This window comes from Microtus ochrogaster, linkage group LG3 (genome assembly GCF_000317375.1).
Source record: "Microtus ochrogaster isolate Prairie Vole_2 linkage group LG3, MicOch1.0, whole genome shotgun sequence".
NCBI lineage: Eukaryota > Metazoa > Chordata > Mammalia > Rodentia > Cricetidae > Microtus > Microtus ochrogaster.
The window spans coordinates 6,056,817-6,075,226 of record NC_022029.1 but is presented as its reverse complement, the minus strand read 5'-3'; the positions used below and the strand labels follow the sequence as shown (position 1 = coordinate 6,075,226).

Below are 18,410 nucleotides of genomic sequence, written 5' to 3'. Positions count from 1 at the left end.
CTATATGTTTTTCTTTGGGTTCACCTTCTTATTTAGCTTCTTTAGGATATCAAAATATAGACTCACTGACCTTTATTTGTAGCTAGAAACCAATTATGAGTGAGTACATCCCATGTTCATCTTTTTGGGTCTGGGTTACCTCACTCAGGATACATTAGAGTACTACTCAGCGGTATTCTGAAATTTTAACCACATAAGATTTTCTGCAAATACTAGATCCTCTGTTCATTTCTGCAAATTCACTACCCATATGTTTGCTTCCCAGGCTACCTGAGTTGCACAGTGCAGCTACGTTTGGTACAGTCTCAGACTGTATTAGTTTATATTAACCACGTAATTAATTGGTGACCCTGTAACATGTTCAGCAATGGATATAGTGTACTTGACCATCTTTGACCATCGTTGGTGTACTTGACCATCTTTGACCATCGTTGACTATCATTGACCATCATCATTACCTGTCTTCCTTTTCTTCTTTCCTGGATCACTTTCCTTTTTGCATGTAGTTCTATTTCTATTGTCATGTCTTGCTATGTATATTTAATTGTATCATCACCATGGGAAAAAAGCAGCTGAAGGAGTCTGGAAAATTGTTAACGTACAGAAAGTTTTTGGACAAATATTAGGTCTCCATTTTCCTAAGTAGATATGGTCAGCCACATGTGTAAGCAGAGGCTGTGCTTTAATTTTCCAGACTCCCAGACCCAAATAATCACACAGAAACTATTTAATTACAACATTGTTAGCTGATGGTCAGGTATATTTCTAGCTAGTTCTTACATTTCAAATTAACCCATTTCTATTAATTACATATCATCACTGTGGTCTACCAGTAAGTATCTAGCATCTTTCTCCTTTGGCAAGTAAATGACATCTACCTGACACTGCTTTCTTTCTCCCTGCATTCAGTTTAGTTTGCCTGCCTAGCTCTACTCTACCCCACCGTAGGCCAGAGTGGCTTCTTTATTAACCAATGGTAATAAAATATATTTACGGCATGCAGAGGAGAATCCCACATCCCATATAACTTAATGTACAAATGATAATACCAATAATGAGAAAATCATAAACAGATGGTTTAATCTAGGTGATCACGTTACAAATAGTTCAAAAAGAAATCTAGCAAAATTATCAGTATTAGAGTTCTTGATATGAACTTTTCTATCTTGCAAGATAGTCTGAAAAATTGCTAATATCTGTCATACCCTTAGGAGATCTCAGCACTTCTTATAAGATGATTTATCTACAGTGTGCTGCTTTAGTCTAATGGACATTTGCCCCCATTAGGGTATAGTATATCCTCCAAGGATTTGCTTTTCCTATAATACAAGTTGTCAGCCAATTCAGGACAATGACTTTTCTCTGAGGCTTCAATCTTGCGAACCTATGTGAAGAATCAATAGTAGCATCCCTAAAATTTTAACTAGATTGCTCTTTTGAGCTAAACTTTCAACTGTGATTTGTATGGGAACAATATAAGTTAGACCACATGTTTCTTATTGCCAGCTGATGTCTTGTGGGCAAATGCATATATACATTTAATTTTAATTTCATTGACTGTTGACAAGATTGTAGATATTCTGGAAGAGAATAATTGCTTGTAGCTTATGAGCCAGGAAGCACACATTACTCTAAGTTATAATATTATAAAGTATATTGCCTCTATCCCTCTCCAATTAGGAAGAATGTTTTAGAAAAAACTTAAAGTATTAAAAGCAGTATTCAAAGTGTCAGTGTTAGTGTTAGTATGTTAAATCTCTCCTGACTTAAGAAAACTGATTATTTAAAATCAATTGTACGGAAGGTACTTTTGGGACAGCAACAATGTTTAGAGCACACAGTTCAAAGTTTCAGTTGACCTTTTTAAACTATTTGGAATCTAGATATAATATAAATATTTAAATATAAGAGACAAATTTAATTTGTTAAAGCCTTAAGTTTGTGAATACATAAAAATGACCTTTGATTACTAGGAAACAAGAATTGCTACTAGTGGTTTTACTATGTGTATTGAAATATATTTAAAGACAAAAAGAATATTTTGAAATATTTTCAGTAAATAGCTATCTATATAGGTATTTATCTTCCTTATGCTTTTTGTTGTGAAAGAAGATGCATTTTATTTATATTAGTTTTGCTATTATAAAATAGGCTTTTTGCATAAAAATAATATAACTATGAACTAATATATTGACTCAAGTTATTCCTGTCTTGAAAATCAATAAAAGTTATTCATTTAAATATGGTACTATAACATAAAAATATCAGAGTTAATGACAAGTATTTTTACATTCAATATAGCTAATTAAAAAGCTAATTTTTAAGAATTTTGATTATTTATGTAAGGACATACAAAACAGTAGGTAACTAGCTATGTGGTCAAGAAATCAGGGACAATGAGAATTGCTTTTCAGTCATATGAACCTTAAACCATACATCACAGGAGTTAGAACAACCAAAATGCATATTGGTATAATTATTTCTTCTATTGACATTTCTTTTATAATTATTTTGTTTTAATATAACATTGTATTTGCTACAGTTTCTATAAAGTCTTTAGAAAGGTAATGAGTTACTTCCTTTCATGAATGAAGGCATAAAGAAGCTCCATTATCAATACAAAGATATTCCTTTTTGTAGAGCAAAGGTAGTGATCCCCTAAATGCTGGTGTTAGGATGAACTTGACAATTAAAGATCTGCCTCTACTGTCACAAGGACTTACTATTTTCTTTACAGAAAGAAACTGGTCGATAAAAGCTTTGCTCAAGCTCCATGACTATTTTTTTTAAAGAACTTGTCTTTCACCATTTAATTGTCATATTAATGATAGTCCTATTCAGCAAATCATATTAAGTTACCTAGAAGGACACTTTCCCGCTAGTTATCTTAAATCATTCCCTGGGTACTCTATTTCTGCAAATTATGCAGTCTACAAATGCATAATTGAGATTCTCATGCCTAGGGGAGTATTTAGTTACACCCACTTTAAATTTTTTCTATTCCCTAGGAATAGCAATTAGGGGATTAAAATATCTCCTTGTCTTAAGTTGAATGGGAAATGAAATTGATTTATATTAAAAAAATATTAATCCTTTCCATGATTCCTTAAAATATCACTGTAAAAGGATGCATGGTTTAATTTACTACGTGAAAGAGTTAAATTATTTATATTTCAGAAGAGAATAGTATGTCAAATGCTTGGATTTTCAGAAATAGCCTATTGAAATTTAGAAACTCTATATAACTGTCTAAAAATCTCATAATTTATATTTCCTTACAGTTTTGGGTGTATACATAAAAGAACATCCTATAGCTATCAGATGACATAATCTAAGATTTCATATGTGACTTCACAAACTACAATTTATCTGTAGCCCCAGACCATAATTTCATAGACTAGCCTGACTATTGGGGGTTATGCTACTGATACAGGGACATGAAAATATCAATAGCTTTATGCAAACTTGTCTTCATACAACCCAAACATAAATAAAAATTACTATAAAAATCTGATACAGGGGACTAGAGAAATGTCATAGCAGCTATGACCAGTAACATTCTTGCAGAGGACCTGAGTTTAGTTACCAGAACTCTTCTGTAACCTCCTGTAACTGCAATTACATAGGGTCTAATGCCCTCTTCTAGATTCAACTTGCGACAGCGTAAGCATGACAAGGATATATAGCCAGGCATGTGAACAACAGACACAATACTAAAGTTTTAGGAGAATCTGATAGAAAATGTTAGTATATCAGGAACTTTTATATTTTCAAAGGTTAATATAATGGAACACAATGATCATATTGCTTTAGACAATTTCATTCAGAGCATTAAGAAACTATTTTCTTCTTTAAGAATAGTAGTTTTGATATATTTTAAAATATCAAATGCTCTAAAATTTTTACAGAACGAATCAAATAATATTTAGATAACAACATATAAGATAAGTCAGGCATGGTGCACTTTAAGCAGGATATTGTAAGACTTAATGCTAAAATCACAAAATCCCAGTGAGTTTGCTGAGTTTTACTGTAAGATTGAGGCTATAGTGTATATATAAGAATTGAGGTAATAGATGAGATTGACTGAGGAAGGGTGGGAGAGAGAGAAACACCAGAGGAAGAGAAAGAAGAAAAGAAACAAAAAAAATTTCTCCAAACAACAAGAAAGCAACCCATATTTGGTATTTCGGTGTTCATGGAAAGAATACCATTAGAAAACATTACTGAAAATTTGTCTGCTAGAATTTCCTTGTGCGTTTTTTAACAAAAAATGCCACTTAAAATATACACCTGTAAATACATTAAAGGATTCACTTCATAGATAGTTATCCTCATCAACAAATGTTAATAATAGCCTCTGACAATTATTCCATGATTCATCTTTTCTATTATCAGTCTAAAAGTGACTGTTAACCAAGTTTCTATGTAAGAAATTAAGAGTAAAATTAAATAGGTGGAATTAAATTACCATAGGATTAATTTGCAAAATGATCAGTCCTCAGCTAGTATATTACCTTTTGTGTAGAAAAATATTAAGCAATGCTGAATTCATTAAATTAGCAATTTCACATATCAATTTTTAGAAAACTGAGAAAACAAACAGTTTGCAGTATTCAAAAAAACTTAAGTTTAACATACAACCTTCTCATAGCACTCTGTTCCAAAAGTTCTTTTTTCTCCTTTCACAGAAAGATAAGGAAGACCAGTGGCTGGAGAAGAAGGTGCAGGGGAATAAAGACCACATTATTCTGGAACATCTGCAGTGGACGATGGGCTACGAGGTGCAAATCACAGCTGCCAATAGATTGGGGTATTCTGAGCCCACTGTATACGAGTTCAGCATGCCCCCAAAGCCCAACATTATTAAAGGTAAGCAAGATGATATCCTTTCCGAAAATTAGTACTATCTGATCCTTTTACTCCTGTGGTATATTTCACTAGTAATGAATATTAAACTTGATAAACTGAAATGTCATTTCTATGTTCTAAGCATTATTGTTGCATAGCATAATGAAGTTTCACAGTTATTAGCCTGAGTTATTAGGCACGTTGAAGAACTTGCTTTGACAGCTATAGCAGTACCAGTGAACAGGGGATGACGGATAGAGGGGGTGAACTGAAATGAGAATGACAGATGAAAAACCGCCGAAGAAAACGTGGTGAGATGAGAAGAAACTTTTGCAACGATGACTTATCTGCCAAGCAACTGGGAGCTTGTTTTCCAGTTCCACGTAGGTTTCTCTACAGCTGAAGACAAGCTCACCCATGCTTGACCCATATCAATGAGTAGGAAGAAAAATCATTGAGGCAAAAACAGTTTAAATGCAATTTTGCTAAGAACTAACGCTGGAGATACTACAAGGGTCAAATGTCTCAGGGAACTTTTAATCTGTTTTTAATACAAACCAATCAAGGTCTCTGATGATACTTATACATTGCAAATTGATATGCTGATAAAATTACCTAGTTATTAAAATTCTTTTCAAATATATTCTATGAAGACAACAAATCCAGGTCATATGCTAGTTCAAAAGGATATTCAGTTATCTTCGTTTTGATATCATTATTTGGTTGTATGTTTGTAATATATATTTCTTATATATTATATTATATTTGGAAATCTCTCTCTCTCTCTCTCTCTACACACACACACATCATATATATATATATGATGAGAACAAAATTTTGATTCATAAAACCCTGGCTCATTTCATCTGTAACACAGTATCCTTAATAGGACACAATATTTTTCAATTAAGGAGAAAAAGTCACTTTGACTATATCACTTACCTTATAATTTCAAGGTGACATCAATGTGACAATTTTTAAATTCTAGTCCTTTCAGGTTGAAAGATATTTGATAAAATTAATTTGGAATTAAGTTATATTATGCAGATTATAAAGTTTAAAGGTAATTAAAATGTGGCAAAGTGTTGCTAATATTTACTATCAAGTACCACAGATCTTGTTAAGTTAGGTTTCTTCAGAAATACTATTTTTATTTTAATATTATTTTTCATTCCCATCTCACCACATTATATTCTTAAGAGTTATCAAGTAAGTTATACTCATGTATGCATATGACTTTAAAGGTTAAATGACTGTCTCTTTTCAAGTGTAGTTGGTATATATATGCTTGAATATTGCCCTTTGGAAATGAATGAAATGATTGATTTTCATAAATAAAAGTGTTTGGATATAGCATGCCCTATCAATCTATTTGTCCTTATGAATTTGAAATACCAATAACATCTTCTACAGTTATAGTATGCTTGTGGCAATTATATTCCTTGCATGTCTCTCAATGGTGAATTAAATATGATCTCAAACTGAATCAGTGTAGCTGACCAAGGACTCGAAAGTACATCCCACTTTGAGAGTCCTCAGAATAGTTATATAGTCAAGTGAAATTATGGTGAATTTTTAGTCAAACATTGTGCTTAATTTCAAACAACAATGAAGATTTATATGAAGTGATAAATATAAATTTTAATAGGTACAAATGCACAGTTACTTCAGTAAAGTTCTGGTGTCTTCAACATCCTTGTAGAGAGACAATAATTGGCACTTTTTATGTATAAAACCTACAAGAAAGGAGCTTGAATTATCTCAATCAAAAATAGTGATAAATATTTAAGAAGATGGAAATGCAAATTTTTATCAGAGTATATTACATACGTGCATCACATTATCATAATGTACCCCATAATAGTTTTATTTATCAAAAAAGTTTCCCTATAAAATGTAGGATTAAATTATTAATAATTTAATAATCATAAAATATTTAAAAATAAAATATAGCTATGCTTTTTATTGTTGTGTTCATAGAATTATAGACATAAATGGGCAAATAAGTAAATAAGTAACATATATGTCTGCAAACAGTACATAGATCAAAAATTGAAGTAACATACTCATTATAAAATTATTTTTTCTTTTAGTTTGTAAACTTTTTAATTTGACTGCTCATAGAAAACCAGAGATCGAAAGTGAAGAAAAATATGATTTTATTTTTTCATAATATGATTTGTATTGAAGTTGTACTTTTGGCGAGTACTGACAAGGATTCATCTGTGCAAACAGTGGAATCTTTAGCTGATCATACTTAATGCAGTAATTATTGCATCAGACAACAGGGAAAGAGCCCAAGAAAGACATGTGCCTGTCAAACATGCTACCTTGACCACATTAATGAGGAAGCCTGAAATAGGATAATAAAATGGCTCCCTAGAAGAAACTTTCCAAAAAGACTTGAAATAATTAACTTCTAGATATGTGTGTTTCATGTAAGACATCTTTGACAAAGTAACTGTTTCCTTTAGCAATTAGAAAAAAAAAGTACATTTAATGAGAATTTGTACATGTATGCCTCAAGAGAATTCTAGGAAGGGCATTGTATCTAAATGGTCCATAAAAGTCATAAAATTAAGTATCACACATCTTATATGGAAAAAAGTAGTACGTAAGATGTATAGTCATTACACACTTTACATTCATGTGACTAAGTACATGTGATGAGACGTTAATTCTATAAAAAGGTCACAGAATGGAAAAAGGGAAAGAATCAACTGTATACACACTGTGGGAGGAAACTCACAAGACCTATCTACTAGACTGAATTTAATAGACCAGATTACTGTTAGCTTCTTCGTAAGCATATTTTCTCCAGTTGAATACTTTTGTAGGACAGATTTGTTTGCAGAATGACAGCCACATGAAGCATGGAATGTCAAATTATTAATTAGATATGCCTATTACAGATGAGATGACTGTGACTCAAAAATTTGCATTCTGAGTCTATGAGAATTAACAGATGAATTTTTTTTCTTTTTTTATTGATTTTATGGAGCTCTACATTTTTCTCTGCTTCCCTCACTGCCTCTCCCCTCCCCTTTAACCTTCTTCCATGGTCCCTATGCTCCCAATTTACTCTGGAGATTTTGTGTTCTACTACTTCCCATGTAGAACAGATGAATGAATTTTGTGAATGGGTAGAGACAATAGCACTCAAAATCATTATCTAAATTCCACCAAAAATTTTTGTTTGTGATGTTCTTCAAAATTTTCTCAGTTCTGCAAGTACTGGGTCAAGGTGTTTAAGGGATCCTTCTTGATTGCTGAAGAAAGAATCCCAAAACTATCAAGTACCAGGAACTGGGATATAAAAAGAAAATGTATTTACATCCATCATCTTTCTGAAAATTAAGGTCTTACAGAGTCACTGGAATAAAATAATAGGAGATCATGAAATTTAGGATTTATTTCCTGGAGTATAGGAACAAAGTGTTAAATGCTGCTGGGAAAAATACATATATGTCATTGCACATAGTTTCGCAAGAGTGATTAAGAGAGATTTTAGTAAGAAATGGGTCAAGGTTGTCATACACACCTGCAAGACTTCATTTACTTCTTTGTTAATAGTTTCAAGAGCTTTTCCTCCAAGGTGGGTAGAGGAAGTGGAAATTATTAGAAAGATATTAAGATGGAGAAGACTGGATTGTTTCATATCTGTTGTAATAAGACCTATTAATAAGGTAGACAGAAACGAAATACTTGTCAAGCTCTCTTATAAAGTAGGAAATCTCCTACTTTCATTCTCTCTCTATTGTACAATGTACAAAAAGTCAATAATTCCAAGTAGAAAGAGTTTAAAAATTAACATAGTACAAAAATTCCATAAAGTATTTTACTTTGATATACTGATAGAATCCAGTGATTGACAAGTCTATTGTGCTACATGAAAGGCATGACTTAATAGACTAAGAATTGTGTTGTTAGTATTATGAGATAATCCTTAAATTGTGTTGATAAATAATTTTGAAACATTTAAATACATAACATTCAGCAGTGTTAAATTATATTTTCCATAGTATTAAAAAATGACCTTCATTGATTTTAATCATAACTCTTATGATTTATATTTCCAGTATTAAATAAAGGAATAATTTGTGCTCATTATCCGAGATTTTATGAATAAGACACTGGTAAATATAAATCCTTTTTTTAAGACTGGGAAGATAAAAAATTGAAGTTTAAATTGATTAATTTTTTTGCATAGATGATCTTATACAATATTCATCTATATACAGATATTTTTGTCATAAAGTTTATTACTCATATGCATTTATACATAATTAACTTCCAAATAATGGGCTTCATATAAAGTTTAGATATGAAATTTATGAATACAATTTTATGCTGTAATAACCTGCTCGAATTATATTCATAAACAGCATATTCCTTTTTAAGTTCTTTTGAAGTATTTTTCTATCTGTTTGTCTTCGTAGACATTGTATTCCCCTCAAGCTCATGATTCTGATTTAAAATTAGTTTTACATTTATAATACACTTTATTTTGATTAAGGAAAAGTGTATTATAAAAGACACATCTTTTGTTTATGGATAAATAGAATATACAAAATGAACTCATTGAGATTTCAAAAGCCAAATCCATTTTGCTATTATATATATATATATATATAAATATATAAATATATATGTATATACAGATTATTGAGTTTCAAATATATTGTTATAAAAATCATTAAAATGCTATATCTGAAATTTAAACTGATAAAATTGCTATGGCTTATTTACTAGTAGAGTACTTTTAAACAATAAATATTAAACAATAAATATCAAACAATAAATACCACTATATTTATGAATTGACCAGAATATTATGTTCTAGAGAATTATCAGACATCAATATACATTTGTAAAATATTGCACAAATTATTTTAGCTCTAATATGTTTATTTTCACTTTTATTATATCTTTATCAATGCTCCTTCTTGCTTTTTTCTGCTCCTATAATCCATGTTACCTTTAGAATAAAAAATAAGTAAGTTTAGAAAAATCATGAAATCATGGTCTAACAATGTAGAACTTAATTTTAGCTCTCTGTAATTTTCAATGGTATCCAGATATTGACACTACAACCTGACAGTATTAACTTTTAGCACATAATGAAACACAAAAACATAAATTATGGTGAAGATCATTAATTTCAAAACAATTTTGATATTGTTCAGTAAGGTATAGAGAGTATGACAGTAGATAATTGACTGCACAAATTGATAATTTGTGTAAATTTTCCTTACATCTGTGTCTTTTTTGCATTCACTTACATTTTTTGGCAGTTAGTAATTTTTCAAGTTTTAATTATTGTTCTCAAATCTGTATGGTAATTAATCATAGTAGATTGTACTGTGGACTATAAGAGGCTTATGTATACTGAAGTACTATGAATGCTGTAATTCACAGTGGGATATCATTGACTTCTTATCAGTATTTATGTTCAACATATAAATGTAAATAATTTCAATTTTTAAAAGAATGACAAAAATATTATCAGATTTCCACGTTATAAACCTCATTGATAATTTTCATTACATAAACTTTTTGCAAGGAATGATTATTTTAAAAATATCTTCTATAAAATTTTAATCACTGTCTTGTGTCAGAGATTTTTCTAGGTAAATGTTAATAGATATGTGTACATGTTTCATTAATTTTTCTCTTTTTTCTTTCCTACCGTTGTTTTATTTCTTTTGTTTTATTTTCACATTTACAATTTAATTATTTTGTTACTTATTTTATTGTGTTCTATGTTCAAAAATATTTTCATCATGCAGATAATTGCTGTGAAGAGAATACAGGTGAAAATGGAGGCCAGTCATGGCAGCTGAACGCTCTTGGGTTTTCTCTCATTATCACTATGAGTTTGTCTTGCTTGTTTTAATGTTATTGTCTTCTATGGTATTGCCTGAACAGAAATAACGAGAAGAGTAGCAACAGAATAATCAAATAGTATAACCAAAATTTTTGCAGTCCAATTTATGTTTTTAACAATTAGCCTCTTTCTGTCCTTACCAACATAAAAACATTCCAGAAATATTTATTCTCTCAACTATTTTTTAACAACAATATGCTTTGATGTAAAGCCTTCATTTCACAAAGAAAACATAGCTATAAATAGTGTCTGTTGTATATTGAACTTAAGCATTTTATATGACCAGTCCTTTTTTATTTAATTAGTTGCAAATATAATCAACATCCCTAGGTATTAAGCATGTAAAAATTGTGGTTTTATATAATTGTGAGTCACCTTATTAGCCTTTTAAACTGTTTAAAGAAAATTTCTGGTTTAACAAACATTTATAAGATTTTATAGTTTTTACCATTTATATAAAATACAAACTTGATATCCAGTTATACCAGATACATATATCTGTTATTTATTCTCTTTTCTTCAGTTTTGAGATAATACTGAAGGAGCAAAAATGAACTATCTTCCTTTAAATCTGAATATCCAATTAATTATTTCTTAAGTGAAATTATCTTTCTACCATTGTCTGTAATAAATAACCTTAATGTCATTATGTTGAAATGTTGCTCGATACAGTAAATTCACATTATATTTTAGCTGAAACCAAGTATTGCAGATGTGACAGCCTATGCAGTTACATATTGAATTTTTCTGAATGAGAGACAGTCACTGTCTTTGGAAGCTTCAAAATAAGAAATGAATATTATAGGTAATACTTTCAAGGAGATAAAAATGAGATGCGAACAAGAACCTACCGTATTCAAAATTTCAAAAGAAGTGCAATTTGAAGAAAGACATGAAAGGTATCAGTTTTTTTTTCCCAGTTTCAGTTATTTGAAAACAACAAGAAGGTCTCTTTTGCTTTGAACCACATCTTAGTGATGTGCTTAGGCCTACTTAGGCCAATTAGGAAACACACACACACAAACACACACGTTTGCTTATGTATGCCATTTGTTGACAAACATAACAGTTTTTATTTGCTAAATCAACTAATTTTCAGTTTTTGAGATTCACCCACCAAAATTAAGCATTTGGCTTATCTGTAATTTCTCTGTGCTTTTGGGATACCCAAACACATTATTTATTATTGTTATTAAATATGATTTATTATGTGAGGTCCAACAAGATTAGGTATGGATTAATAATCAGTTGTGTTTTAATATATGATTTTAAATGTTTTTGCTTTCAACTATTGTTTTTGTCTTATAGCTGGCAAAATAAACTAAAAATATGATCCATTCAAGGAAAATATTTTCCTTGTTGTTGAAACATAGTAAAAACAAATCCAATTCATTGGATATGAAAATTGAGCTAATATTATAGATTTTTTTTAATTTTGGAAAAATAACATGAGCCATACCTTCTAAATGATGTACTGTTTGTGACTTTGCAATAAATTCCTTGGTATTCCCTTAAGAGTTGATACATTCATTACTGATCAGTAGAAAATATTGAGAATGAAAAAAATTAAAGCAACATTTCTAAACATGTTTTTTTTATTCTTTAGTGCATAATTTAATCATTCAAATATGTTGAAAGATGTCAACTAACAAGAAAAAGTTACAACTGATTTAACTTATCTTGAAATGATTTTTGAAGCATGATGTATGTGCCTAGTCAGTTAGTTTTAATTGATTTGAAACTTATGTACCACAATTCATCATTATGAAGAGTGATACAAAGAACACACAAGGTCAAAGTTACACAGGTACACAACATATCATTTTGTAGCACTCAAAATAACCATTGTGTGCATTGGTGTTTTATATCATAGAATTGAAGGAACAAAATCCTAAATACTGAAGTTATTATGTTGCCCCAAAGGACCATAGGAATTATATACTTAGCTGGGCGGTGGTGGCGCTTGCTTTTAATCCCAGCACTTGGGAGGCAGAGGCAGGTGGATCTCTGTGAGTTCGAGACCAGCCTGGTCTACAAGAGCTAGTTCCAGGACAGGCTCCAAAAGCTATGAAGAAACCCTGTCTCAAAAAATCCAAAAAAAAAAAAAGGAAATTATATACTTATTTATGCCTTGGTGAGATTCTTGTTGTTGGGTTTTATCTTTTATTGTCCCAGCTACAGTACAGTGTGAAAGCAAAAAACTTGCATTTTTACCCTTTTGTCTATTTCAGATCAATTTTCCATCATCTGAAATATGATCAATGATAAATAAATCATAAAATATCATATTCTCCATAGTTGCTATCAACCATTTTTCTACTCTTTGTTTTTAAATAAATTTAATTATTGAAGGTGTACATATACAAATGTGTGTATTGACATGAGTAGAGTATATACTATTATAGGTAATTAGAGAAATATTTGGATCTAAATATGTGTATAATAACTCCCAGTGTTAAAGGTAGTTTTTAACCATTCTCTGATGGAGCTAAGTGAATTTGCTTATGCATGATTTTCTATGTAATCTGCATGTATATGTATGATATCAGGTTATCTTTTTATACATTGCAGAATGTCCATTTTCTCTTACCAATCCTGTCATAGTAACCCTAGAACTTAGTTTCAATGGACTCCCCCACAAATAAAATTATTATTAATATTAAGTCAATGTGTGCTAGAAATAGATGCTTAGAAGATAACAGTAGGTTCTTCCCTCAGACAAATTGGCATTACAAATCCTCTTCATTATAATTATGTGAATTTATATAACTAAGCATACTTTTATAAAATCCTTTGTTTCAAATGTTTTAAAGGTGCATGTGTGAATAACAACACCTAACAACTGTGATTTTGAAAATTTGATGTTTTTATCTATTTTTTAATTTTTCTAATTTATCTAAGTACTTAAGAGTTTTACAGAACACATATTAATAAATTCAAAACATTAGATTAAAATTTACAATGTGTTATCTATATAAGTATAATTCGTTTCAGTTCTACTTATTGATGACTAATCCTTTCACAGAATTTATTTTCTAATATACTTAAAATATTCATATTTGTGTTTGAAATTATTTAGAAGAATGTATAAGACTTTACAATTATGTAATGAGGCTAAATGATAACTACCATTTATTGGAATATTATTCATTTAACATTGCCCACGTATTTGGATTTATTTACACTTAAATCAATGTAATGCTTTTTTTTCAGTGGTTCCCCTATATTTTAATTTGCCCATTCTATTCATTCATCAAGCATATTGTACACAAAATTAGCCATGTACAATTAAATCAAGATGAATATATCTAGATACATAAACATTCACTTATATGATATTCTCACATTAAGAATACAAAAATAATTTTTAAATTGGAAATTCAAGATGGATAACATTATGTCAACATAAGAAAGTAATATTTTAATGTTATTTTCAAGGATAATTTTTAACATTATATATGAGAACATTTCAGAAAAAATATAAGAATTACTGGTAAAGTAAAACCTTAAAAGTTTGAAAGAATTTTAAAAATACAAAGTTGTTTAATTTTGTTGTGATGTTAGAAGCATTGAGAATTTTAGATAAATCATTTGTGGCAGTAACTATTGTCATGCATATTTCTCTGATATTATGATGCAAATCAATAAATGCATAGACATATATAAAGATAGATGATATAAATAATTTGATTTTTACGTAATTTATAATGATTGTTTTTATTGGTGTAGGCTGCTCTGACTTTTTCCTATATCAATTAAGTGAAATTAAGTAGCCTTTTTCTTTTCAAAAACCTATTTTTATTATATCACCATTTTAAAAATCAATTTACCCTTTCTGACATTTATTTTCTTTTGTTTAGAAATGAGTGAATGTCCTGAACTTTGTTTTCTGCTAATTATACATACAAATTGTGTACCTGCTCCAATAGTTACAGAGAAATATATCATAAAATTTTGAGAGTCCAGCACATTTAATGGTTTGATCACATTTGCTTTTGTCAAGCAATTGAATATATAACAATTTTAAAAATAGCTTTGGAATTGATTTTTAAATTATTTTAAATTAAAAGGCAATATCTATACCAATTATGTCATTAATAAATACATAGCTAATTTCACTTTCAGGAGATTTTACTAAAATAAAGTAAAAGCAGTATTTTAAAGTTTTCATTATGTCAGTCTTTTCAGTACTGACAAAATCAGGATAATATTCTATAATCAATATTTTAAAATTGTATTAATTTTTTTCACAGATGTCAAACTGTATGTTTAGTGTAAAGCTAATTTATATATTCAATGATAAGACAATAATGACTTTCATGTCATTCTTTATGTTACAAAACTTAAATTTGTTACCTTGTCTAAGACGATGTACTGGATAAATTTAGCAATCATTTACTGAATCTCCTTAACTAAGAGTTACTAACTTCTAACTTTAAATTGTTTGCTAGATAATGCCACAGATAATGTAGATTATTTCATTAAACCAATCTATCCAAATGTGTTGAAATTGAAAAAAAAACAGTATTGACAGGGTATAAATGAATATGTGTGCTCAATGTGTTATAAATGATCTTGTGGAACACAGACTTGTGACTGACATTCTTGGGACATTGGTATTTACTTTATCTCTTTGGAAGTACAGTCATGCATTAATCCACATATACCTAAACTTCATTTTAAATGTGAACTAGCATTGATTGTGATATATCTAGATGTCAACAGTTTCCTAGTTTTGGATACTCAAAATGAATTAGTATATTCTTTATCACTTCATTCTAGAAAAGACAGTATACAGTTGAATAATTATAAAATGTAGAATCCTTTAAATACGCTACTTGATTCATTTACATTCCATGAGTGTACTTAATGGGCAATATTCACGCCTTGTCTTTTCAAGCAATGTAAACTAAAGCTACTTCTTTAAGCAAGATCCACAATTCAAACCTATTTATAAATATTTCTCTCATATTTTTACAATGGCTTTATGTATAATTTTTATGTTTGAAACTATTTTAATCATTTTAATTGCATTTGCTTTCATCCAGATTATTTTATTGGCAATATGTACGTGTTATAAATGTATTGTCCTTGGTATCATCACTTATTTAACACCCTCACATATTCCCAAGTGCTATGTGTAATCTTGTGCACGTGTTCCATAGTGGATTGAATGTCATTTTATTTTATGTATCTCCGTGTCTTCTCCATTGTTGTAATAAAGAAAACTGAGGAAAATCTTGGTTATATGTGTTTTCTTTATTACTGTTACAGCCTTTTTGTCCTTCTGTGTGTTTTCATTTTCAACTTGGTCAAATTCAATATCTCAACAATTTTAATTGTTAGTGGCAAATGGGTTTTAGTGAATGTTTTCAATTTTGAGATAACTGAAGTATAACTCTTAAAAAAGTCTTCTTATAAAATAATTTAGAAACAGTACCCAACTTTGTTCAAATAAAACTTATTACTGAGTTCTCAGGAAATTAAATCACTCTTTGGATGCCTAAATAGTCAGAAGAATTTTTGGTAAGACACACAAGCAGTGCTTCATCTCTTGTCATTTCTTTAACACTACCATGATATTTAAAATGTTCAAAAATAAGTATCCAAATAAAAGACTTTACCAATGAATAAATTAATTAATTTAAATTTTTAAAGACACCATATGCTAAAAATTAAAATGTTATTTTTATTGATTTTCAAAAACTCAATTGCACATATACAAAATATTGAATGGAAAATTATCCAAAGTTTTGGAATTTATGTCTGTACATATTATTATTTTTTATTGATTTTTATTGAGCTTTACAGTTTTCTCGGCTACCCTCCCTTCCTCTCCCCTCCCCTCTTCATCCCTCTCTTCCAAACCCCATACTCCCAATTTACTCAGGAGAGCTTGTCTTTTTCTACTTCCCATATAGATTAGACATATGTAAGTCTTTCTTAGTGTCCTCATTGTTGTTTAAGTTCTCTGGGATTGTGGTTTATAGGCTGGTTTTCTTTGCTTTATGTACATATTATTCTTATGAAAGAAAGTTAACTAGTCAGAAGAAATATAATATATGTAGCATATATTTTGGTTCAATGATAAGATCTTTCAATTAAAAATAGGAAAAAGCCCCAAAGAATCAACTTTACATGTTTGTGTCTCTCCACTCACTATGACATCTATTATCAAGGATGAAAAAATGTATTTTGTTTTCTTACAGATCCACAACTGAGGTATAGTGCCATTCCCCAAAAAATATTAAACCAGTCATAGTTTTCCTCCTTTGAGAACTTTATTTCACAGACTAAGCCTAGATTTTCACCTAAATCAACATGAAAAGATTCAAGTTTTCCAGAGCCTTTCTTTATGCCAACCATTTTCCATTGTCAATGTGTTAGATCAGCCTGTCTTCCACCTCTGTGGAAAGTGAACCCACACTTCCATCACACAGTCTACCTTACCTTAGGGATCACGCTTGCTGGTTGACATTTTGTGTTTATGGAAAAATGTGTTACTTACACCCACTGTCATGTCACCAGAAAACAGGGTCATTGCATAAAAATCTATCTACCCTTTCCTTCTCCTCTTCCTCTGGAAAAATCTCTTCCAGTTCACTGTCTGCACAGATTTGCCATGTCTAGAAGGCCATCTACATAGAATTATGGCAGAGGCAGACCTAGGTTATTTTGTTCACCTATGTAGGATATCTTTAATGTGTTTTGGTTCACTTCACATAAAATTTCATAGTAAGCAATGATATTTCATTTTATCAATATACTTCAGTTTAGCCAATCAGTTTTTGAAGGATATCTTGGTTGCTTCTTACCTTCCTATATATGAGTAAATAGAAAATATGCACTTCTATACCTGATTAAAGATATACTAATATACATTACATTATTAAATTTTCAAGTTCCATATGATTTTTAAGATATGTAATTTTTATAAGAAGATTGCCTAGTATATTATAAAATCAATAAAAACATTGATAGTGTAGAATTTAGTATTGTGATGGATTAAGCAATTTGGAGTTTCTAAAGAAAATTTCGGTGTCTTTTGGTTCTAAATCTTATACATTTGTTGAAGATTTTTTTTTATTGTGTTATTGGATTTGCTTTGCCAGTATGTTATTGAATATTTTTTCCTCTACGTTTATGAGGGAGATTGGTTTGTAATTCTCTTTCTTTGTTGAGTGTTTGTGTGGTTAACTGTAACCTCATAAAAAGAGTTTGACAATGTTCCTTCTGTTTCTATTATGTGGAACACTTTGAGCAGTATAGATCTTAGCTCTTTCTTGAAGTTCTGGTAGAATTCTACACTGAAATCATCTGACCCTGGGCTTTGTTTGTTTGTTTGGGAGCCTTTTGATGTTGTGTTCAATTTCCTTAGAGGTTAAAGGTCTTTTTAAATAGTTCACATGATCTTGATTTAATTTTGGTATGTATTATATCTATCAAGAAAATTGTCCATTTCTTTTACATTTTTCAGTTTTGTGGATTATAGGCAATTTTTTAAGGTTAAGACGGATTGTTTATTGTTAAGTACAGTTAAGTAAAGTTGCTTATAGCAGCTTATAGCAGCTTATTATATTAATTTGCAAATTTTGTACATTTTTAGTGGCACAATGTAGTTTTGAGGAAAGAACAAGGAAATGCCATCATAATTGAAACATGATAAATATTT

General features: G+C 29.8%; 1 protein-coding gene across 1 annotated transcript in view; it reads left to right on the top strand.

Moving 5' to 3' along the window:
* The window catches only part of Ncam2 (neural cell adhesion molecule 2), a 364,630-nt gene extending 353,503 nt beyond the window's left edge, over positions 1-11,127 (top strand). Inside the window, exons 15-16 of the mRNA XM_026786021.1 lie at positions 4,692-4,872; positions 10,641-11,127. Of these exons, the coding sequence (XP_026641822.1) occupies positions 4,692-4,872; positions 10,641-10,747 (288 nt within the window). The 3' untranslated portion in view covers positions 10,748-11,127. The remainder of the gene's footprint in view (positions 1-4,691; positions 4,873-10,640) is intronic.
* Positions 11,128-18,410: the final 7,283 nt, after the last annotated feature.